The 25,761-nt window shown below is 34.8% G+C and overlaps 1 protein-coding gene across 1 annotated transcript in view; it reads left to right on the top strand.

The window, feature by feature from the left end:
* Positions 1-25,761, top strand: part of LOC111048257 (basement membrane-specific heparan sulfate proteoglycan core protein) — a 259,916-nt gene that overhangs the window by 199,574 nt on the left and 34,581 nt on the right. The window contains 9 exon segments of the mRNA XM_039422952.1: positions 1,706-1,871; positions 3,005-3,111; positions 4,513-4,678; positions 8,274-8,405; positions 12,164-12,332; positions 13,516-13,625; positions 17,521-17,693; positions 22,221-22,443; positions 23,765-23,947. Of these exon segments, the coding sequence (XP_039278886.1) occupies positions 1,706-1,871; positions 3,005-3,111; positions 4,513-4,678; positions 8,274-8,405; positions 12,164-12,332; positions 13,516-13,625; positions 17,521-17,693; positions 22,221-22,443; positions 23,765-23,947 (1,429 nt within the window).

Raw genomic sequence — 25,761 nt, 5'->3', positions numbered from 1 at the left:
TGGTCAAATTGAATAAAAATGTTGTCCTTGGTTATAATATAATAATGTAATAATTAGCGCGTTGTGCTTGGTTGCACCTCTGCTCACTATAGCAGCCCACTCACTGTTACCAACTTCATTTTGATTTTGCTGCACTGTTGCTCCATATAACCTACTGAGTATTTTGCGTTGCCATGTTGCAAATCTGGAGTGCAGAAAAATTTTCCCGCACTAGAGCGGAAAAGTGATTCTTTGCGTTCTGTAATCAGTGCAGCAATGGTCACTTTTCAACGTAACTGTAGGAAATAGTATATTTCGCACCTAGGGCCGAAAATGAGATATTTCCGGCTCGAAATCGGTTTTTAAGTCCGAGGCCGTAGGCCGAGGACTAGAAAAGATTGAGAGCCGGAAATACATTTTTGCCCATGGTGCGAACGCTATTTTTCGCCACACCAAAAAAAAACTTCCCAATATATAAGAAATTAAAAAATAAATAAAATTCAAACAGCCTATTTTGATAGTTTGAATCTTGGTTATGACAACTTTCACTGTCAATTAATTTCAATATTACTAATTAATAATTTACAATAGTGACAATATTTTTATACTATTTATATTTCGAATAATTCTTTGAATTTTTATAGCCTCCCTTTCCTCGAATCACTCGATCCCTCGAAATTTTGAAAGAATAACGCAAATTAAGAAGCAAAAATGTCATTGCTCAGGTGGCTAAGGAATTCCGGTAAGTCTAAAGCCTAGTTTATACGATGCCAATTGGCGAAACAATTGTCATAAGGCAACTGACTGGCATAAAATTATTGTCTTCGTATAAACACTTCAGGCCAATTGTCTTGCCAACTGTCCCGACAATTGCCCGAAATTCAACTGTCTCCGGGAGTAGAATATGGACAGTCAATTGGGCCCAGAGAGCCCCCCACCACTCAGAATCTCAGTTGTCGCGACAATTGGCGCCGTGTGAACGGTGTAGGCCAGTAGCGCTGTCTTGTTTTTGTCAGTTCAGTCACAAAAGATGACGAGAACTCGTCAGAACAGATGACGAGACAGCATGTTTAGCTGTCAACTGACGTGCCAATAGTTGGCCGCTTATAAACATCTTCTCGTTTAACTGGCCTGGCCTCCGACAATCTTCAACCACGTGATGACAACTGTCCAAATACAACTGTCTCGCCAATTGGCGATATGCAAACTAGGATTTAAGCTGAATTCGCACACAATAGTGACAGTGAACAGTTATAATATAATTCCACAAATTCGAATTGGACTATTCGCATTGAACCCGACCGAGCAAGTAATAATAATCCCATTAGAACTTATGGCAGTTATATTTTCACTGTTCACTATGCGAATCCAGCTTTGTATGGGGATTCCAAAAAAATGTATTGTCTATTCTCTTAGTATGGTATATACATCTATTAGTTCATAAATAAAAATATAAATCTGAGTACCATTTTTAAAATTATTTTGTCACGACATGTTTCTTGATAATGAAGATACAAATAAAGAACATAAGACTTGATAATGGAATTATAAAGCCGAAACATCCGTGACAAAATAATTTTTAAAAGGGTACTCAAATTTATATTTTTATTTATATTCAAAAGTAGTCCCAAAGAAAAAAGACAATCTATCAGTTCCAATGTTTTATTAGTTAAATTTAAACTTTTTCTAAAATAAATCAGATTGATTATTTTATTCGCTTTTCTAGATATCCTGGTCAAGACCTCCACTCCAACTGCCGCAAACGGCGCGGGTGATAGGCAATGCTTTGCACATCAGCTTCCTGAGGCCTGAGGACTCTGGCAGATACATCTGTGACGCCAGGTCACCCTCCGGCACTAGATCCTCAGACTACATCAATCTCCACGTCACTCGTGAGTCATTCGATTCTCTCCTTTCTCATTCAATTTTGCCAATCGTTGTTGTAGTACCTATTGCAAAGTCAGCTTTCGATGTTTAATTAGTATCGATGTTTAATTTTGAATGATTAGTGTTGTATCGATAATATTTTCTATTCATCTAGTAATAGAGGAAAGTTATCCTCAACCGTTTTCGTTTCAATCCTATACAAAAGCGTACAACACCTTTGTTAGAAACTTCATAAGATACACAAGACATCAGATCTCGAGCTGTCATCTTTCTAGTGACCTAGAATGCTCACTGTTATTCCGGCCTCAGTTTTCTGCACAAAATCCAAACTTGACTTCTGAGGGAACAAGGGAATGTATACAATCAAACACGTGACACCAGCCTATGGAATTTGGCTCATCGAATGATGCAGGAGATGTTGATAAGGTGCGTACAGATATACGCGCCGCGAACATGAGCAATTCCCTTTTAATCAGCTGACTATATCTGTATTTTACAGAAACGGTAAGGCCGGTTACAGAGCTCGACCGACCGTCAGTGCGTACGTCGGTCGCGCTTGTCTTTTCCATGTATTCGTACAGAGCAGGCACGTACCGACGGCACGCTCTCGTTCGGTCGAGCTCTGTAACCGGCCTAAGATACAGATATAAAAATCTTGGCATCAGCTGATTAAAAATGAATTGCTCATGTTCGCGGCGCGTAAATCTGTACGCACCTTAGACATGATTTAACACTTGAAACTTGCAGTTGAATAATAGAAGGGAAGGAAGTTTACTATCTTGACTCCACTACAATAACTAATCTTAACGTAACGAAGATCTAATGCATAATAATTAGAATATAAATTATTGTTTTTGTCCAACTGTCACAACTTTGTATTATTTTTGAGTTTTTTTGTGAAGTAAATTGAATATCTGTGTGATTGGCAATGATTAATCTATTAATATACTTTGTTATATTTTTTTTAAATCTCTTCAGAGACATATATAATGATTATTAGAAAACTCAACTTATAACAGTTTCATAAGAGGTTCTGTTGACCTTTTCCACAATGAAATCACAGTATTCGTCTTTTTCTTCTGAACCTAGAATTTTATTTTTTGTACATGATACTTATCGTAATGATTTATTTTTTCAGATAGAACCAATTACACACGACCAGTGGTAACAGCAGCTGATAGAAACCCGGTAGCAGCAGAAGGAAGTGACATCACCTTGAAGTGCGACAGTGAATCTGACACAAATGTACTTGCATTTTATTTTATTCTCTCACTCAGTTTATACCTAAGAATTTTATAGACAGTTCAATATCTTCAAGCTCAATTCATATGAATTAAATAGACAGTCAATAATCAATTAATTTTATTGTTCTGAATCTTTACATAAGGTTCTGTAAACCCATAGTGGGTAACAATAATGCAATACAAACAATGCAAACATTGAATGCAATAATCAGCTTCCCTTGTTGGGAACTATATGGTATTGAAAGAGCTGCAAATTTTTAAATGTTGATAACTATATTAATTTTTCATAAAATGTCGAAAATCCCGAACTTTTTAAAGCCTCCCTTTCCTCGAATCACTCGATCCCTCGAAATTTTGAAAGAATAACGCAAATTAAGAAGCAAAAATGTCATTGCTCAGGTGGCTAAGGAATTCCGGTAAGTCTAAAGCCTAGTTTATACGATGCCAATTGGCGAAACAATTGTCATAAGGCAACTGACTGGCATAAAATTATTGTCTTCGTATAAACACTTCAGGCCAATTGTCTTGCCAACTGTCCCGACAATTGGCCCGAAATTCAACTGTCTCCGGGAGTAGAATATGGACAGTCAATTGGGCCCAGAGAGCCCCCCACCACTCAGAATCTCAGTTGTCGCGACAATTGGCGCCGTGTGAACGGTGTAGGCCAGTAGCGCTGTCTTGTTTTTGTCAGTTCAGTCACAAAAGATGACGAGAACTCGTCAGAACAGATGACGAGACAGCATGTTTAGCTGTCAACTGACGTGCCAATAGTTGGCCGCTTATAAACATCTTCTCGTTTAACTGGCCTGGCCTCCGACAATCTTCAACCACGTGATGACAACTGTCCAAATACAACTGTCTCGCCAATTGGCGATATGCAAACTAGGATTTAAGCTGAATTCGCACACAATAGTGACAGTGAACAGTTATAATATAATTCCACAAATTCGAATTGGACTATTCGCATTGAACCCGACCGAGCAAGTAATAATAATCCCATTAGAACTTATGGCAGTTATATTTTCACTGTTCACTATGCGAATCCAGCTTTGTATGGGGAGTCCAAAAAAGTAGCGTATTGTGTATTCTCTTAGTATGGTATATACATCTATTAGTTCATAAATAAAATATAAATCTGAGTACCATTTTTAAAATTATTTTGTCACGACATGTTTCTTGATAATGAAGATACAAATAAAGAACATAAGACTTGATAATGGAATTATAAAGCCGAAACATCCGTGACAAAATAATTTTTAAAAGGGTACTCAAATTTATATTTTATTTATATTCAAAAGTAGTCCCAAAGAAAAAAGACAATCTATCAGTTCCAATGTTTTATTAGTTAAATTTAAACTTTTTCTAAAATAAATCAGATTGATTATTTTATTCGCTTTTCTAGATATCCTGGTCAAGACCTCCACTCCAACTGCCGCAAACGGCGCGGGTGATAGGCAATGCTTTGCACATCAGCTTCCTGAGGCCTGAGGACTCTGGCAGATACATCTGTGACGCCAGGTCACCCTCCGGCACTAGATCCTCAGACTACATCAATCTCCACGTCACTCGTGAGTCATTCGATTCTCTCCTTTCTCATTCAATTTTGCCAATCGTTGTTGTAGTAACCTATTGCAAAGTCAGCTTTCGATGTTTAATTAGTATCGATGTTTAATTTTGAATGATTAGTGTTGTATCGATAATATTTTCTATTCATCTAGTAATAGAGGAAAGTTATCCTCAACCGTTTTCGTTTCAATCCTATACAAAAGCGTACAACACCTTTGTTAGAAACTTCATAAGATACACAAGACATCAGATCTCGAGCTGTCATCTTTCTAGTGACCTAGAATGCTCACTGTTATTCCGGCCTCAGTTTTCTGCACAAAATCCAAACTTGACTTCTGAGGGAACAAGGGAATGTATACAATCAAACACGTGACACCAGCCTATGGAATTTGGCTCATTGAATGATGCAGGAGATGTTGATAAGGTGCGTACAGATATACGCGCCGCGAACATGAGCAATTCCCTTTTAATCAGCTGACTATATCTGTATTTTTACAGAAACGGTAAGGCCGGTTACAGAGCTCGACCGACCGTCAGTGCGTACGTCGGTCGCGCTTGTCTTTTCCATGTATTCGTACAGAGCAGGCACGTACCGACGGCACGCTCTCGTTCGGTCGAGCTCTGTAACCGGCCTAAGATACAGATATAAAAATCTTGGCATCAGCTGATTAAAAATGAATTGCTCATGTTCGCGGCGCGTAAATCTGTACGCACCTTAGACATGATTTAACACTTGAAACTTGCAGTTGAATAATAGAAGGGAAGGAAGTTTACTATCTTGACTCCACTACAATAACTAATCTTAACGTAACGAAGATCTAATGCATAATAATTAGAGATCAATTAATTAGACTCACATCAAAGTAAGGGTGCTTGCAAGGTACAGTAGTATTAATAGTATCATATTTGCTTCTCAACTTGATATTACTGGAGATCTTACAACAACTAGGACTGAGACTGAACTATTCAACTACCACTAAGAATAGCTACATATTCATTTCATATTAGTAACATCGTTAATATACATGATTTTACAACTCTTATTCACTGAGCACATTAGCACGTACATCACATCTTTACTAAGACACCTATTAAAAGTTAACACTCTACTTTAATACTTATAATTTTGCATCAACTTCTATTTACTACGAGCACCTTTTCTTTCTAAAATATAATATTGTTTCATACTAGTTTTGTCATTTCTGATTTTTGCGAGCATAATGTGGATTTGGTTTGAAATGTCTTATTCAACCTATGTAATCGTTTTTCTTATTGAATATTGGTTCATAGTAGTGGTGAATTTTAATATTGTTTTGAACCGGTTGATTCTAATTCCATTCGCATATTTTGAAATATATTTCCAAATTTTAAAAGTATAGTCCAATAAAAATTGTACTGTGGATCTCACATAAAATAATCTTATTGAGTATCTCATTCAATTCGCATATTTTGAAATATATTCTCAAATTTTTAAAGTACAGTCCAATGTAGATTAACCATTTAGATTTAGATTTTTGAAGACTGGATGAAACAAAAAATTATTCTTATCCCATTACAAGTGAACTGAACTTGAAAATATGCTGTATTTGGAGTAGCATCTCCTCAGCATCTCCAATTTCCTATTTTGAGAAATTTGGTATCATCTTTTCCTTATACCTCAACGATCGTTTATCAGATTATTTTTTCAAGTGAACCAAGACGATTCTCAATATGCAAGATTTATGGATTCCCACTTTTCAATTATTTATTTATTTACAAAAAATACATACAGGTATGGGAACAACAGGCATTATAGCCCAAAACTGTTCCCGATTCAACATCACAAAGTTCTTCATAATTATCAAGAAAAAAAAGTTAATGAAAAAAATGATTAAAAATAAGAAATAAACCAATAGGAAATATTAAGAATGTGAATAAAAATAAGTACTAATTTAACAAATAAGACAAATAAATTATCAAGAGTATTTATAGCCTATCGTTAAATACGCATTGTTAAATACGATAAAACCTTTATCCCTACTTGATATAGGTTAGCTTTCGAAATTTATTGAAAATTTTTGCCAAAAATTTATAAAAAATTGCAAATACAATCCAATAATTGGATCAAATCCATGTTATGTTTGAATAATATGACTGCATTCTACCCACTCTAGCAATGCACAATTTTCAGCTTATCATTTAATAGATTGACGTATGACATGTGTTTCTTTCACTTATTAAGTTTTAGTAGTTAATTCTAGAACTTGCAGCATTCATGTAGTTCACTATGGGTATTGGTTTGAATAATATTACTTATGTTTATCACATTCTTTCTCATGTCACCACAATTGTTTAACTTTTTACCTTCCAGCTTTTTATGAATAACGTTCTTTCAAAAGAAGTTGCATTATCCACCTGAATTACTCTATCATTTGAATAACTCCTACAATACAAATGAATGATTCCAGTTACTTTCTCTGATGTGTCGTAGAATCAATTCTCTCATAAACTTGAACTCATGACTGAACTTCATAAACTGAAACTCATGACTAAATTTCTTGAGGTTTTTATTCATTAATTTTTGAAGCTCAGATAATAGTATATATGAATGCCGACTACAAAAATTATCTTGTGACGAAAATAACAATGTTAAAATGTCTCTACTTTCATTTATAATTGTAGCATGGCTCATTGCTACATACGTACGTAAATAAACAAGGTACGTGTTTCTAGATAATCACTCCAGTTAAATTTCAGTACATAAGTCTCATTAATATTATCCAAGTCTTCATCTGGCTACTAATTTTGAAGCACTTGCTATTGAAAAATGTTTCCTCGAGTATTATTCAAATCTTGATGAATACTTGATTGAATGAATTATAGAGTGTATATTACTGTATAAACTTCCTCACGTCAAAACATAAAGAAATAACATTGTTCTCCAAGCTGATGATAATATACGTCTCTAACTACAGGATCAACCACTCCCTTCTGGTGGAATGGAAATTACTTTTCAAACTTCCCCTCGTAAAAAAATAAAGAAATAACTATTTTATGTTCTCTAAGCTGATAATATACGTCTCTAGCTACTGGGACAACTACTCCCTTGTGATACATGAGCTCCCATCTTATGTGGGAAGTTTCGTTCACTCTATATTGATATCTCAACCTTACTCAATCATAAACTCTTCTTATTTTCATTTTTCAAAAAAAAAAATCACAGATCGGGAGAGAAAAACTAAGGATACCTTGAACTATTTCTCTCTCAAATAATAAATAAATAATTTTATTTCCATCATAAATTTCATTCTTATTATTACATTTCCTGGTATCTATTGGCAAACTATTAAAATATTGTGTACCCAAGTAACTAAATCCCCAAATATATTTTGAATAAAATTAAATAATAATCAGTTAATGACGAGCTTATACCTTTTGTAAAATGTTCTGGCAAATAAAGAATCTTGATAATGTTAGACGGACTAATGCAACTTCTGTTGGTTGGATATGGTTGATTTTCTTCTTTTGCTGCACATGGACTCTGTCTGAATAATGAATTAATAGCTGTGATTCTGTTGTCTGTGGTGGCGTGGTTGTGTGGGTGACTCACTGATTTAGCAAGCAAGTGCGGCGCGCGACAGTTCCAATGCCTCAGCGGTTACTGTGTGCCGGTGAAGGCGGTCTGTGACGGCTTTCCGCACTGCGCCGATGGCTCCGACGAGGTTAACTGCAACACTCGCCAAGGACGGGGTTTGTAGACAACTCTGATGCCGCATCCACATGTTGGCCCAATGTCGGCCAGCGCCAGGGTGGTTTGCCAACGGCACTGGTCACATTGCAGGCTGGGCCAGCATGTAGGTGCGGCATAACTGATTGGGTTACTCTTTGGTTACTTAGGTCGAATGGAAGAAGGGCTATTATTGCCCCAACTCCGCCCAAAATAAATAAAGCGTAGTATAATATAAAAACATCCATCCCGTGGCAAATTTAATTTGTAAGAATGAATTATACATCACTCTGTGATCTACTGTGATGTATAAAGCGTAGTTCACTGATTGAGTGACTCTTTGGTTAATTAGGTCGAGTGGAAGAGAGGCTCTTTTTGCCTCAACTTCGCCCACAATAAATAGAGCATAGTATACTATAAAGACATCCACACTAGGGCAAATGTAAAGAATTAGTTATGCATCACTTTTTACTGTGATTTATAGAGCGCGCTATGAATACATTTTTATTCAAAAAATAAATCTCCGACTCGAGTGGAAGAGGGGCTCTCATTGCCTTAACTTCGCCCACAATAAATAGAGCATATTATATTAAAGGTACCTTACTAAAGCAAATGTAATTTTTAAGAGTGAATTATTCATCATTATTTACTTTGATGTATAAAGCTTAGTACTGTATAAAGACATTTATACACAATTAGAACAGTTCACACAATCATTTGAAATGAGGCTGTTGGTTCGCGGCATTATACAATCAGCTATGTAGGCATCTTATACATAAATTAGATATTCATTCTATGGAAATCATCTCTCTATTTAACTGTATCAGAACGAAGAATTTTAATCCAAAACAAGTACATCTATATTAGATTTTCATTGTAAGGGAATCCTCAGTCATCTCTATTTATAACTGTATCAGATGGAAGAATTTAAATCTAAAACTAAGATATCTATTGTAAGGACATCCTCAGACATCTCTATTTATAACTGTGTCAGATCTAGAAAATTCAATCTAAAACAAGGAAATCTATGGTAAAGTATAAAATTGAAGCACAATTTTTCACTAAATAGAAACTATTTTCTATATAATCATTAATATTTATGTACTCATTCTCTTCAAGTAATTGGTAATTCGGTATTTCCACTTGAAGCATGTTTTTTATTCGTATTTTCACAGCAATTTATTATTTTTAATTGTTCAGTATTTAAAAAAATCAAACCCAAATTAGATAAAATATGTTGGTTGTTGCACCATATTTTGATGTAGTTTCCTCTAAATCGTACTAATAGCATAGAGCATGCTCTCTCTGCACACCTTCTGCAAGCACTTGCACTATAATTATCCTCTTGTTATGATTCCATAGTATCAATGTCTCAGATCTTGTGTACTTTTCATAATTTTGTATTGATTGCGTAGATTCTGATTTATGCTAACAGTATTAAATATTGATTTATTGTTATCCAGTGATAATAGGTTTGATATTGTTTTATGAGATAAAATTCATCCTTTGCATCATTGTTTATTCGAATTCATTTTGTTTGTCTTACTATAATTAAAAGGCATTTTTGAAACTTTGAAGAGATCCAAAACTATTTCCAAGGTTGAAATTAGATGGATGATTGAATATGAAAAAACTTTGAAGTCTACTACATAACCATGGATAGTTTACGTTTCAACAAACGTGAACAAATACGTTATAACCCTGTTTATTATGTATACAGTAGAAAAACTGCTCCGTTTTGAATTGATGGACCATAGAGAAATCAACATTTTCACCATGTTACAAAAGTTAATTTATCACTCAAACATATAATTTATTCATTCTGAAAAATCTTTATAATTTCAATAATAGATTATTGTGAAGTATATAATATAAAATTTAATATGGCATTAGCAATAAACTTTTATTCCTTCCATTATTGAAATCTCTCACTGTCAAAATGTCTCGTATCTTTAAGATTGGAATGCAAATGATGCATCATCTAGATATGAACTTCATGCTCAGCTTTGAGTTTGAAAATCACAAATATGTGATTTTATAGAATAAATTGAATACCAGAACAGGTGAAGTTGATCAAGTAAATCAAAAGTTATCAATATTCCAAGAGATTTGGATTGCATTTATTGAAAAATGTTGTCCCACAATGTAAGTTATTGTTCTGGTCAACATGCATTGGTAGAATTGCAAAAAAAACACTACTTTAGAAACTATTTGATAATTTGTGATGAGTCGAGAGAAATTAAATTTGTGAAATAGTTGTACGAGTGCAATCTATATTCTGTTTAGCTTGATGTAATTTATTATGTTCTCCAAATTAAGTGTACTAAGAGCATAGATTCAACTACCACAGTGTTCCATGGCAACAATACCGGGTTGCATCAACAAAGATAAAATTTATTGAATTATCTGATGCTACCTACAGCCATAGAGAAACAATAGCGTAAGTAGATATCCCATGGTATAGGGAATTTATGTCGCAACTTTTACTGTTATCTCAAGCCTATTACTGTCGATTATTGTCAATTTTTACTGTTTTGTTGGGTTGATAGTGTATGAACGGCACAATTTGAGAGACTACCAGCGTCACACAGCTGCATAGGAAAGAACTATGTGATCTGTGATATGTTATATGTGATATGTATCAGCTTGGGATAACAGTAAAACTTGCGACATGAACGCCCTATACCATGGGATATCTATGCTATCGTTTCTCTATGCTACAGCTAAGCTTGACTGATTATCTAAGATTAGAGTTGATCTCTTTTGGCCAACTCAACATCTCTGTTGCATTAAACAATTTAACCCAGCTTACTTCACAGTGAAGTATGAAACTGACTTCATCAGTTTATGAAATATACTATATTTATGTAAATTAATAAAAACAATATAAAAATCTTGAAGTACCCTTTATTTTTCAAAAAACTTTAAAATAGTTCATCAACCATCATCGACTAGTTGTTGAACTATTTTAAAGTTTTTAAAAAATAAAGGATACTTCAAGATTTTTATATTAATTTACATTATATAAACAACTATTGTTGAACTATTTTAAAGTTTTTTTTTAAATAAAGGGTACTTCAAGATTTGTATATTGTTTTTATTAATTTGTTAAAAAGTAGCCCATGTGAGTCAAGTGTTTTTATACTTATGTAATATAAATCCCTGTTGAATTAAACAGTGCAACCCAGTATACTTCACAAAATATTAGTGTATGACATCAGTAAATGATATTTTTGGTTTGGTTTATTAATATAATCTCCATTAAGATTCTCTTACTTGATCACTCTTCACCAAAGTGACTTTTTACTATAGTGAGGACCACGTTCTAATGGCAGTGAAGAAAGATAGCAGAACAACGTTGCCGAACCTCTGTCTTGTCAATGCCTTCTATAGACGGTAGCTGATACAGGTTTATTGATGTAATATTAACTGTTCATTCTCGTTTAAATTAATCAATTATATTTTATTAAGCAAGACATTATATTTTTCAATAATCTCATAATGAATTTTCATAATTAAGATGAAATATTTTGTTAGTTAATTATTAATTCTACATTGTTAAAAGACGATTTGGCAACAGAGCAAAGCGAGAAAGAGATAGCACTATCCGCTTTGTAGAATGATAGACAAGGGTAGCAATACCATTGCTAATCAAACACTGCCATTATAACGTGGACCTCACTATAGGACACATTTTCACCAATTAGCCTTTAAAAATGATGTTGGATTTTTGTTGATGAACCACCATCTTGTTCAATGACTAAAACTGGTTGCATTTCAGGAGCGACCGATGTGAGACTAAGGATTGAGCCAAGCAAGCATGTCGTGGCAATTGGTGATAATGTCGATCTGCAGTGCATAGCTACAGGCAGTCTCAAACCCGAAATTCGGTGGACCAATCTGGGCGATTCTCCTTCATCGAATGTAGAAGATGATAATGATATTGTCAGGTTTGTGTTGTGTCTTCACTCTTTTTCGATACCGTAAAAATCCTTTCGAACAGTTTTTGTTGACTCTATAATATAAATATAAAATTTCAGCTAAAATTCGATTCTGGTAGCCTATAATCGGAGTTACCATCGTCCACTAAGGGTGCATTTTCGTTTGTGCCTAAACGTCCGCAGTCGACGACGACAAGCATTGTTGACATTCATATTGTCCAAATTTCAAGTGTGCTAAAACAGCTGATCAAATAACTTTTCATTATTTGTGTTTCTTAATAATTTTCAAGAATTAAAACATTTCTAATAATATCATTATATTGCCATTCATAAGTATAAAATAGGACAAACTCAACCTCTCACATTAAAACATAATTGAACATAATCTTTTAGGTTATGTAGACAAATTGAAATCTACCCAATCTGAGATCCTTACCCTGTCGTGGTCGACGGCGGCATTTACGCACAAACGAAAACTCAGCTTAACAACAAATTTATAAGAGATATAGTTCATAGTTATTATATAACTTTGATTCCTTCCTAGTATATAACAGACTATTTCCTCTTTCAAATATTCTTTATTCTTAATTTATTTACTTTAAGAAAAAAGCATATCATTTGAGGTTGAGTGGTAGAGAGGACTTGAAAGTCCTAACTCCGCCAAGTAAAGAATACTTTAATTTGCATTAATAAAATGATTGTGAGAGAAAAAATTAGGATACCTTATGCTATTCTTCTCTCCCGAATTTAGATAGATCACAAAGTACAAATTTTTCACAGGTATAAATTTTTTGTAACCTTAATGATTCAATGATTTTTATTTGAGCCACAGTACATCATCAGTACATAAGCCAGGTCACATACAAAATTAATTATAAATAAAATACAATATTCAGAATACAATGTCACAGTAGTCAAACAGTGACAATCTCTTCATCACACTGAGTAATTTATAGATATATTGCAACTTATAATAGTAAAATTTCAGTTTGTGAACAACTGATGAAGATCTATGAAAACTTTACTCATTTTGAGTGTTGAATGGATAGTGTATTGATTCTCCTGTGAATTTGTGGGTAATTTTTTTTAGGTTACTGGTTACTGGAAGCTACCATCTACATAATAATATTTTGTGAATTCAATCTCCTTTATTCCTTATCCAATATTATTATTCAGTCTCCTTTTTTTGCAGAATTACAGGTGCAACGCTTGCAAACAGAGGACTCTACAAATGTAAAGCTCCATCTGCTGTGGGAGGCAGAATATCAACGGTTGAAGCTGAATACATACTCAATGTTCTAGGTATGGCGGAATTTTTTTTCATAGAAATTATTTTAGTAGTTGTAATGAGTTTTGATTGCATTGATTGTTATTGACCGAAGCGAAGCTGAGGTCTTAGTTTCGACTCGATCGGCTTTTGTCTGTTTGTTTGTTTGTACCGCAGTTACAGTCGCAGTTATTGTCCGATTTGGATGAAATTTGGTATACAAGTTCTTTGAAACAAGGCGCATAAACGTATGTGTAACGATTTTTGATAAGACCTCCGGTTTTTAAATAAATTTAATATATGTGCCTCTCTAAAATGTGCTGTACTGAATGAATGGTATCGTTGGAATGCTATCGATAGAGGACAAGAGTTGTCAGCGGTGAACCTTGAAACGTCTGAGCCGCTCCAAATCATACTGTATTCATTAATTGAAGAAAACTTCTTACTTGATTGCACCATTTCTTCCCTTTTCAACACGATATTTCCCTGTTTCATAGATGAATAGTTTCTAGACCTACGGAACCGGCCGGAGACATCACAGCTTAGTTAGTTAGCTCTTGTTTTCGTTTTAGTATGAGATTGGAAACCGACTGTGAGCATAAACATTCTGCATAGGCATAACAAGCCGCCATAACATTGAATCCACCTTTCATGAAAATAGTACATTTCGCACCTAGAGCAGAAAATGAGATTTTCCCAGCTCGAAATCGGTTTTCAAGTCCGAGGCCGTAGGCCGAGGACTAGAAAAGATTGAGAGCTGGGAAAACATTTTTGCCCGTGGTGCGAACGATATTTTTCGCCACACTACAGGTATTGCTGACAAAATAAATAAAGAATACAAAATAAAGAATACTCGTTAAGCTATCGTACCTATCTCTTGATTTTAGTGGTAGAAGATTTGCAGTCAGGATTTCATATTCTTTTAAAATTCCACTTGGAATACGACAGTCATCTTCAAGCATTTTTGAAAATTCGGAATGCACTAATCAACAATAAATAATTGAATAAAACTGGTTGCGAAGCGAATTAGTTTGATTCGAAACTGGAACTGAAATCATGGTGACTTCAGCTGATGATGAAAGTGGACACTCGCCCGATGTAGCTGATGACTTATTAACTACTTCCATGAGCGGCTGGAAAGAGACAACTTTCTGGCATAGACCGGAAAAGAAACCCTTTTCTGACGTCGTCTGCAAACAAGGTCTTTCAGATCTACGTAGGGACTGGAAAACAGCTGCTTTCTTTGCAGTGTGGCGAAAACATTATTAGCAACCTCCTGTCATTGTCAACAACAAACCCATCTTATTTAGAATCATTTTCCGTCTCACTATCGTCTGTGAGACGATTCATCGTCTAAATTGCCTACTGCATATTCCATTTTTCTGTCAGTTGGCCTATTTCTTATAATTAATTGTTGGAAAAGTTGTAATATTGTATATATGGGGACGATATGAAGTTACTTCCTTGAGAGACATTTATAAATCCGGTGTCCTTGGAAACAATGTCTTTAGCACTTGCAATGGAGAAAATAATAGTGACATGGATGAATCTTCACAATATACTGTACTTTCTTAATGGCACTTCTCATTAGTTTGAAAGTTGTAGGCTATTCATGAGCGAGGTCTACTGTTCGCAGAACTACTAGTAACTTTGTTGTAGTGCAGACACTGTGTTACTTGTAAATATTTGAAAAACACTCACTTTTCTTGGAGTATTGAGGAATGCATTTCACTCCTGAGGAGAAGCTTCATCATCCTCTTGATTGTTATTTTGCTCAGACATTGATTGTTATTTGTTTCAGTATTTATTTTTATGGTATACCTAAAAATTTAACCATCTACACAACGGACATAGGAATCCCATAAAATTCTGCAACAGTCTACTGTACAAAAGTCTTTACTACCTACTGAATATGGCTCAAGGATCCCACCTATAAGGGCGCCTTAGACGCGCTTATTCTATCCCGCGCGTCTTCAGAATGCATGTCATCTTATTTAGCATCTTATTATGGGGAGCGTCAATTACGCTCGTATAGTTTACCCTATAAAGCATCCGGCAAACGAGCGAAAAAATTCAAGACGCCCGTATAGTTAGGGCCTAAGATTGTCTAATCTTTTCAGACTCTCTGGTGCATTGGTGTTAGAATATTTTTACATATATTCATATAGGCCTACATCCTTTTTGGTATTCACATTCAGGAGCAACTTATCGCATCCATGAAGAATATATTTTTTAACAAATTCAACACTTAATTCATAAGTAGTATCTATTGTACTCTAATGTTCATACAGCTCAATGAAATTGAAATCTTAGCAGGATAATAATGCTTTGCTTATAACATACTAACCGGTACAGGTAACCCGTGCTCCGCAAGGGTCTTATTTATTAAAAACTTGACCTATTGAAATCTTGAAGAATTTGAAATAGGCTTAAAACCATCCTCGGTAAATTAAGAATCTATATGCTAAATATCAAGTTAATCAGTTGAGTAGTTGAGACGTGGTGATGCGTCATTCGTGAATTTTTAGCCAATTCTTTCCTTCATTATATAATTATTAAGTAGATTTGGCCTATGATCTGTATATATGTACTGTAACATCTTATCAGTATCATTGGTACATAGGCTGCCAGCATTTCTATCAAAACTCCTGTATCGAAACATGGCTTCCTGTATCGAAACACATATTGCTACACATTGCTACCAGCGTATCAATTTCTTTATGAGCTTCCTTCATACAAACACATTTTACAACAATGTATGCCGTATGAAATTTCATGTCCCATGAATGAAATTTTAACATTAGTTCTGAAAAATCTAGAAAGAAAATTGAAATTTGGTGCACGAAATTGATATTTTTAGAATCTATGTGCAAAAGTTGGAGATCCAAATTATTCCCGTTTTTACTTTCCTTGCCCTATTACCATAGGTAAGGAAAGTATTGCTTTCCGAAAAAATTAAGGTACCCCAAATTCTAAATTTCTATACGTTTCAAGGTCCCCTGAGTTCAAAAAAGTGGTTTTTGGGTATTGGTCTGTATGTATGTGTGTGTGTGTGTGTGTGTGTGTGTGTTGTGTGTGTGTGTGTATGAGTGTATGTGCGTCTGTGTACACGATATCTCATCTCCCAATTAACGGAATGACTTGAAATTTGGAACTTAAGGTCCTTACAATATAAGGATCCGACACGAACAATTTCGATCAATTGCAATTCAAGATGGCGGCTGAAATGGCGAAAATGTTCTCAAAAACAGGGGTTTTCGCGATTTTCTCAAAAACGGCTCCAACGATTTTGATTAAATTTATACCAAAAATAGTACCTAATTGATAAGCTCTATCAACTGCCACAAGTCTCATATCTGTAAAAATTCCAGGAGCTCCGCTCCATCTATGCAAAGTTTGATTTTACATTCCCAATTATCAGGCTTCAGATACAATTTAAACGAAAAAATGTGAGTGGAAAAGATTAAGCATGAAAATCTCTACAATTAATGTTCAGTAACATTTTCACCTGAAATTGAAAATAAGCATGCAATTCGATAAAATGTGATTATTTCAATTGCAAACTGTTGGCAACTGTTGATTCTATTGAATCATTCACTATGAAGATATAGCAGACCTCGTGTGTCTCCAGCGTTATTGTCCTGTCACCAGCTGGCTCAGATCTTTGTTTATAAGTAGACTTGAGATGCGCGCGCACACTAGCGTCAGGTGATCAATTTTCATAACGGCAAGGAAAGTTGTGTGAGTGTACCACACCAGATTTTTCCGGTATGCAATCCACAAGTAGACATGTTTTGATGTGAACAAACACAACCCTACTCTTTCTTATTATATGGATATGCAGTTTAATGTTGAAGAGTGTTTCTTTCACAATCATTTATGAACAATTTATATCAATTAAATGATAAATATGAAATTATTGAATTTCAGATCCATTGCCAAACACGCCGCGACCGTCAACAGAGGACCGAGAAGCGCAGAAGAGGTCCGCCTCGTATGGCGACATGGTGGTGTTGGACTGTGATGCACAACTGCTGCCTCCAGTCGAGTACTCGTGGACAAAGGAGGGTGGCGAAATCCAACCAAACACCAACACAAGACAGGTAATCTGACTGAATTCCTTTAGTTAGAGTTTGGTTTTTAGGAAACCCGGAAAAAACCATTATCATTCTACTACTACAACTCTAAAACAATACCCGGAAAAACACAACCATGCAGCTACAACTGTAAAACAATTGGAAGAATAATAAATTTGGATGAGCAGCTTAATAGAAGGCTCATAATTCGTGTAAAGCAGAATAAATGATAATTGTTCTGAACAAAGCTCAGGCTAGAGCTACCAGAGGACTGTAATTTACTATTTAAATAATCAAATACAAACAAGGGGCAAAATTTAATCTTCAATTTGAGCCAGGTTATTTGTACAGTTAAACTCTGCATTAATGAACAAAAAAAAAGCAAAAACTCACCAAATTTATTCCAATCTTGACTACTTGCCCTTCGAAGCCTTTATTGGGTGTTTTGGTCAGGTTCAGGGTGGGACGAAATCTGGGAATAGACAGGTTATTGCTTACGGGCTGCCTTCTCGTTGATTCTGTGTTCAACTTGCAGGCTATACACTGTGGTTCGAACAAAGCTCAAACTGGATTCTTTATAAATTCAAATCCGATTCAAATTAATTCAATTCAATACTATTTACGCTGTTATATTCATAATTCACACACACGACACTCAAACAATTTACAAGAAATTTCCGATCGAAAATTACATGACAGACAAACACAATTTTGTTCTTGCAAAAAAACGGGCTGACGAGACAAGACAGACAAGACAAGGACGACTCACAAAAAACATCCACAATGCCAAGCAAGCAGGACGGTCTGCGCCGGCGCAAACACAAGCCTGCTATTGGCAGAACTATAGTCTGGCATTCTGGCGATACAATTCGAATTCTCTGGCCAGACCAATAATTATTATTGATTGTTTTCATGAATAGTCTAAAACTAGGTTTATAGCCTATCACAGAAATGGAGAAGAATTATTCAATAACACTTCATTTGACAATAAATAATTGAGCTATGTTATGGTGTGATGATCACATTGAATGCGTAAATGTGTAAGTACACGTCGAATCATGCACGAGCGGAACAACAAAATTTGACAAGTGCCATTGAATTTAGTTTTGACTTGTATGTAGCTGCTTACACTGAACGCTACCAGCCTTCTATAGCTTTCTGAGTGTTTCCATAGCTCTTTCCAGATTTTGTTTCTCATGTGCACTTTGGTCATGCATGAGCAAGCTTGCACTTGCACATGCACGCATTCAATGTGATCAAACTCTTAGGCTGGCCACTAAAGACAGGACATGCAGGATGAACATGTGTGTACATACATTCATGTTTTATCATCACCGAGAGACTTCGAACAAAAAACAGCTATTTGACAGCAACTTCTAACAAAGAAAAAATAAACAACAAAAATTGACAATACAGAAACCCAACCTCAAACATTTTTATTGTGATGACACAACAATGTATGACGACGACATGTGTGTGCACACAAGTTCATCATGCATGTCCTGTCAGTGACCAGCGTTATGTAAAGATTAGTGATTGAATATTATACTAGAATACCATGTAGAATGGTTATTATTTTCCTAGAAACCTATAGAATTCGATCAGTTACAAAAATATACCATACTTGAGAGTTTTCAGAACGTTTTAATTTGTGCGATTCATTTTAAACTGTCAGAATTTCTAATAATAATAATAACATCAATGCTTCCCATCCTCCCATTCATACATTCATTCAAGAGAATCTCGAATAGTATAACGCGGTGCTCTGCGAGTCAAAACAAATGACAGATTGTTACTGCAATACCAATTTATTCTCGATTTCCCCCAATCTAGGGCATTTCATAATAGTATATTTCGCACCTAGGGTCGAAAATGTACGTTTTCCGGCTCGAGATCGCGGTTTTCAAGTTCGAGACGAAGTCGAGAACTTGAAGCGTTCGAGAGCCGGAAAAACATTTTTGCCCGTGTTGCGAACGCTATTTTTCGCCAAACCAAAAAAAAACTTCCCAATATAAAAGAAATTGAAAAATAAATAAAATTCAAACAGCCTATTTTGATAGTTTGAATCTTGGTTATGACAACTTTTACTGTCAATTAATTTCAATATTACTAATTAATAATTTACAATAGTGACCATATTTTTATACTATTGATATTTCGAATAATTGTTTGAATTTTTATAGCTCGCGCTTTGCGCCCGGTGCAATATCTCATGGATAGATGGATAAATAGAATTTTCATTACTATTTTGAAATAATGTGATGAAAAAATTAATATAATTGCATATTTCACAGTTTTGTCTCAAAATATATCTAAAAAATGGATTGAAATTTAAATTACGGTAACTAATATAAAAAAATAGCTAATAAAAGTCGAAATTCATCGACAAAAAAAATTGTCATTGACCGAGATTCGAACTTAGATCATGCTTGTTATTCAGCTTCGAGTTCTGATGTGTTAAGCCGCGTCCACACTATGTCGATCGACACCGATCGACAAAGTCGATCGACAATGTCGAACAAGTCTGGACGTGTCGCTCGACATTGTTGAGCGCTGTCGAGTCGAGTCGAACGCAACCCGATTCTGGTCGGTCCGGATCAAAGAAAGTCGAGTCGAACGCACCAGTGTGGACGTGTCGATCTTGTCACTGCCGTTTTAGAAAATAGAATAGTGATATACTGTTGTGAATTAGTGAATATACTGACATACTGTTGTGAATATACTGTTAGTGAATATACTAGTTAGTGAATAGTGAATATACTGTTGTTCAAGTGCTTACATTTTTATTGAAAATGAATTGGAGTGATACCCAAACGTCGAATTTTATTGAAATGTACCATGATCGTTCTTACTTATGGGATTCAAGTGATGTTGACTACAAAAACAGAAACAAGCGGCATGATGGTTTGGTGGAAATTGCGGTGTCATTTGGCATTGAAAAAGTGGAGGTGGAAAAGAAAATTAGAAATTTGCAAAGTCAAACACTAAACACTAAAACACTTAAAACACTCGATTATGTATGAACATTTATGATGGTTGTCGATCGACTCGTCCACATGTACTGAGGCAATTTTGTCGAGTGACACAGTCGAAGGTGTCGAGCGTCTTTATCGATCGACCGGGTCGACAGAGTCGATCGACATAGTGTGGACACGGCTTTACGCCTTTACGCCCTCGGCCATTGAGTATCGTTGAACGTGTGGGCCTGACTGATAACACTTAGCATATACACGTAATACTAGACTTCTAGAAAAGTTTACTTCACTCCTAAAAAGCGTAGGCCTACAACAGACTTTGGCTCATGACTTATATTATAAAAATTAATATTATTATCTGTCTCACAATAAAATTTTCACTCTGAATTAAGTCAGGTAACGTATGTAGGCTACTATAATATAGTGTATAGAATTTGAAGCCGGTTTGCCGGCGTTTTCACAACAAAATATTGCTCTGAAAATAGTTAAATCATAGAGAAAACATTCGAAGATTCAATCTTGAGTGGGCCTAATGTTTTCTCTATATGGTTTAATATTGAAGAAAAATTATCTAAAAGTTTTGATAATGAATTACGGAAAAATTAGTAGGAATTTTTCAGTCAAGGCTGAGTTTCACCAGTAGGCTTACCTTAAACTTCAGATCTTTGCTTATTTTCTTATTATTATTGTTGATTGTATTGCATTAAGAAGTGGAATTCGATAATAAAAAAGAAACAATTATTACTCTACCTCACTTTTAAATATTGATACAATTATTGTACTTTTGATTTCAAATTCGATTCTTCACTTTTAAATACTTGCGATACGTACCTTTCTGACAATGGACAATGCAGCAAACATTATATTGTTGAGGCTATGGAAATATCATCGTATTCTATTGTTTGATATCAAAAACAGAATAATAAATATCAAATTATGAAACAGTAATTTATAAAATATATTATATACATAATACCGCGATTCACGATACATAATTATATAACTTAGATTATTACAGTCGTTATGAGATTATCTCTCTATGATTTTTGTGAGATCGGACACGATCAGCTGTTATTCAAGGTCATTTTACAGCCCTAGGGCCGTAAAGTTTTACCGGCCTGGTCGGAAAACAATTACTTTCGGCCTCCATATAACGCACGTAAACCAGCTCATTACATCCAAGTGTGGCGAAAAAGTAATTACAATAACATTTCCATTTTGAAATAATTGACGACATTGTAGAATTCGCCGATACATAATTATAATAAAACTATTTTGAAGTTTGTAACAGCAGTTATCATTGAGATTTTCCAAAGAAAATGTTTAAAGATAGATTACTCCCACCCACCCCAAGAGGGTTTACTTGAATATTCAATTTCAGTTGTGTTGTGTTTGATTTTGTGGTATTTTCCCATAATAAAACTCAAATAGAGATTGTCTATCACTTTACAATGTGTTTAACAATTTTTTGTGTTTTTCTTTATTGATTATTTCTGTTGTCGAACAGTAAATTGAAAAGGAAAGAGACTTGAAAGAAGCTGTTGTTTAGATTATTTACGACTGATGTATGACGTTGCAGGGGCGCCTAGTGATCCCGTACGCAACATCAGCTGATGCCGGTCTATACGTGTGCACGGCGCAGAGCGGTGACATCCGAATCAACATTCCTACCATCCTGACAGTGACGCGGGCGGTGCCGTTCTTCTCGCAGGCGCCCGTCTCCTACATCGCCGTGCCCACGCTTCGCGACGCCAACCTTGAATTCGAGATTGAAATCTCCTTCAAACCCGAACAGTATGATGGTGAGTTTCGAACACGTGATAATTTTTTTGTTAATATTGTCAAATAACAACCAAGCTGTTCAATTAGAGGTTCGGATCGAATATACCTATTCTTAGGCTATCCTATCCTTGAAACGCGAACAGTATAATGGTGAGTTTTCCTGAACAGTACTATTAGCTCCTGAGCAGTTTTGAAGGTGTTATTGTGGTGGTTACCCATACTGAATAAACAGATCTAGTTCATCTACTATACAATATCTAGTCTTTTTATTCAGTATGATTAGTGTTTAGCCTTCTCAGTCAGCCTATCACATAGAACTTTCCAATCAATCTTAATGGAACTGTTGTATCATTAGTTTATATGCAATTATTTTTACCTGAATAGTATGAATTGAATTTTATTTATTTGTAGACATTAGATACAATCCACTTCGAAACAACAGGTATTCGCCAAAACTGTTTTTAAAATAAATAGTCCAGAGGTTAATTAGCCTATTCAGTCCGCCTATCAGATTGATCAGTCCAATATGAATTATGAGACTATTGTATCATTAGGTTTTAGTCAATAAATTTAGTCTCACCAAATTCACAAGACTAGAACAAACTTACAAAAATGTGTTGTTTTTTCAAAGACAATCATAAGTAAGTTGATTCTCATTGAACATAACATTGTTATGAGGTTGAATTCTTGAGGTGTACAATGTTATCCACTAGCCTAATGTTTCTGTTAATGTTAATGTTATTTACTACTGAATGATTATAATTAGACTTCCGAGAGCTGAAAAGGGAGTGGAGCTCTGAGGTTTAAGTTTAATATAGATGCGATGTATTGTAATTGATTTTTTTTTTCATTTTTTTACAATAAAAACGTTTAACAACTGTACAAAATAAGAACTAGAGGAAATTTCACTAAATAATAATATTTAAACAACATACACACATAAACCAGTATGTTTGTGAGTTGTGAATTTATCTATATTAAAATGAAAATAATATTAGAACTATGTTGATTGGTGGAAAGCTGTAGTGGATTCCATTCTAACATAGCTTAAGTCTAACTGTTTTGGATATATTTCGATGAAGAATAATGTTGACATCATTGTTGAAATTCTAACGGGAGAGGGAAAATACCTGTACTGGAAAAAAACAAAAGACCTATACCTATACTAACTCACTCACTCACAAAGAAAGTCTTTTCTTTCAAAGAAAGGAAAATGCAAATATTTATTTATAAATTCAATTTATATTCGGGAGAGTTATGGTCTGAGCCTGTTGTCCTCTCCCAATCATTGTTCATGATTTGTGGCATTATTAGTGAATGAGTAAATATTTTTTCCAACAGGACTCATCTTGTATAATTCTCAATTGAGAAACGGGTCGGGTGACTTTGTGTCGTTCGGCATGAAGAACGGACTGCTAGAGTTCAGGTTTGACGTCGGCTCGGGGCTGGCCATCATCCGCAACGACCGGCCAATAGTGCTCAGCCAATGGCACACTGTCACGCTCCATCGATTCAGGAAGGATGGTAGGTCACATATTGGTTCTTACCCATATTTCACACTTTGAAATGGAGTCAACAAGTATTTCTCCACTCAGCTAACTGAACAAGGAAAATATTTTAATATAAAACTTATGATTACTCAAAAAATACTCATCAACTTTTTAGTACGCAGTAACACACAGTAACACATTTGATTATTTGATACAGTTCATTATGTTCATTTGGACATTTCAATTTTGAGAATAATATTCGCGTAGAAGGTTCCTGAAAATCTTATTTCAGAGTAATCATCTTTCGTATCCAAGTACTATACAGCAAGAAGCTTGTTTTTGTTTCATTCATCACTGCAGTCACAAATAATGGATAAGGTACCAGAACAACTTGGATGATTGGTTATCGATCGATTATATATTACAATACTTTTGAAGACTAAAAGCATTAGCACTCGTGTTCAAAGGGGTTTGTCAAAGTAGTTTGTGTTTGAACAGATTTAGAAAGAAGAAAGGATAGTACTGTGCTGATCGCATTTGCATTGAAACTTGGCTAATAATAATCACTGAAAAAGCAGTGTTTATGTGTGATCGTTTTCCAAATGACGAACATGGTCAGTTTTGGTTGATTAAAGAAAACTTTGTTCATGAGGCGGAGTTGGAAGTCATCACCATCTCTCAACCTATGATTTTACCGAGTGATTCATTGATTTTATTAGCCATACAATTTAATTAGTCTTATAATTTACTAGTAGGTAACCCGTGCTTCGCAAGGTCTATTTTAAAACTGCAAAATGAAAACTTGACGTAATAAAAAATTCGAAATTTGAAAATAGGCCTATAAACATCCTCGGTTAATGAAGAATCTTTATGCAACATTTCAAATCAATCAGTCCAGTAGTTCAGACGTGATTATGTGTCAAAAATAATTTTCATACATCACGTACGTATATGAGCCAGCTCTTTCCATTATTATAGTAAAGATGATGGATAGATAGATGATTTATTAGTATCTTTGAATGAGAATAACTTTTGAACGGTTTGAGAAATCGGTGCAGTTTTGATGCGACAGAAAATCAGTTATTTTTATTCGAATAGGATCCCCAATCATACCTATCATCTAGTGTCCCTTTTCAAAGAAATGTTGAGCATGACAAATTGAAAACTTGACGTAATGAAATCTTGAAGAACTGAAAATAGGCATAAATAACCATCCTCAGTTAATTAAGAATCTATATGCAACATTTCAAATCAATCAGTTGAGTATATTTCAGACGTGATGATGCGTCAAACATAATTCCCTACTCCTTTCGTGTATAAGCCAATTCTTTCCTTTACTATAGTATAGAATACTGAAGAATACATAATACTTGAAAACCTCACAGAATCATATTGATTTCCAATACATCAATAAATTTTAGTTCGATTAGGATCCTCCTCAATTTGAATCAGGCAGCCTTTTGTTTTCACAATTCCAAACAAAATACCTAAAATACTCGTTTCACTGCGAATTCGTGTCTGCACTTATTACATTATAACTGAAGAATATAAATTATTACTTATTTTATTGTGATCTATTCATGTTTTTCTTATGAAATTCAATGATAGGCCTACAGCATGAAGACTATGTCCATTTCATTTGTACTGGTGGCAAAATTTTACATTAAAAATAATTATTTGATAAAATCCAAGTTCAATTGTAATGAAAACAAATTCCTTAAAAAAATAATTGATAATAATACGTTTCGAGGGAAAAAATTAAGAACAAAAAAATGGGAAGCATCGGGATTCGAACCGAGGAACCATCGTAAGCTAGCGTTTTACAGTTGCGCTACACGGCCGTTCGAA

This window comes from Nilaparvata lugens, chromosome 3 (assembly GCF_014356525.2).
Source record: "Nilaparvata lugens isolate BPH chromosome 3, ASM1435652v1, whole genome shotgun sequence".
NCBI lineage: Eukaryota > Metazoa > Arthropoda > Insecta > Hemiptera > Delphacidae > Nilaparvata > Nilaparvata lugens.
This window is presented reverse-complemented; position numbering and strand designations above follow the sequence as displayed.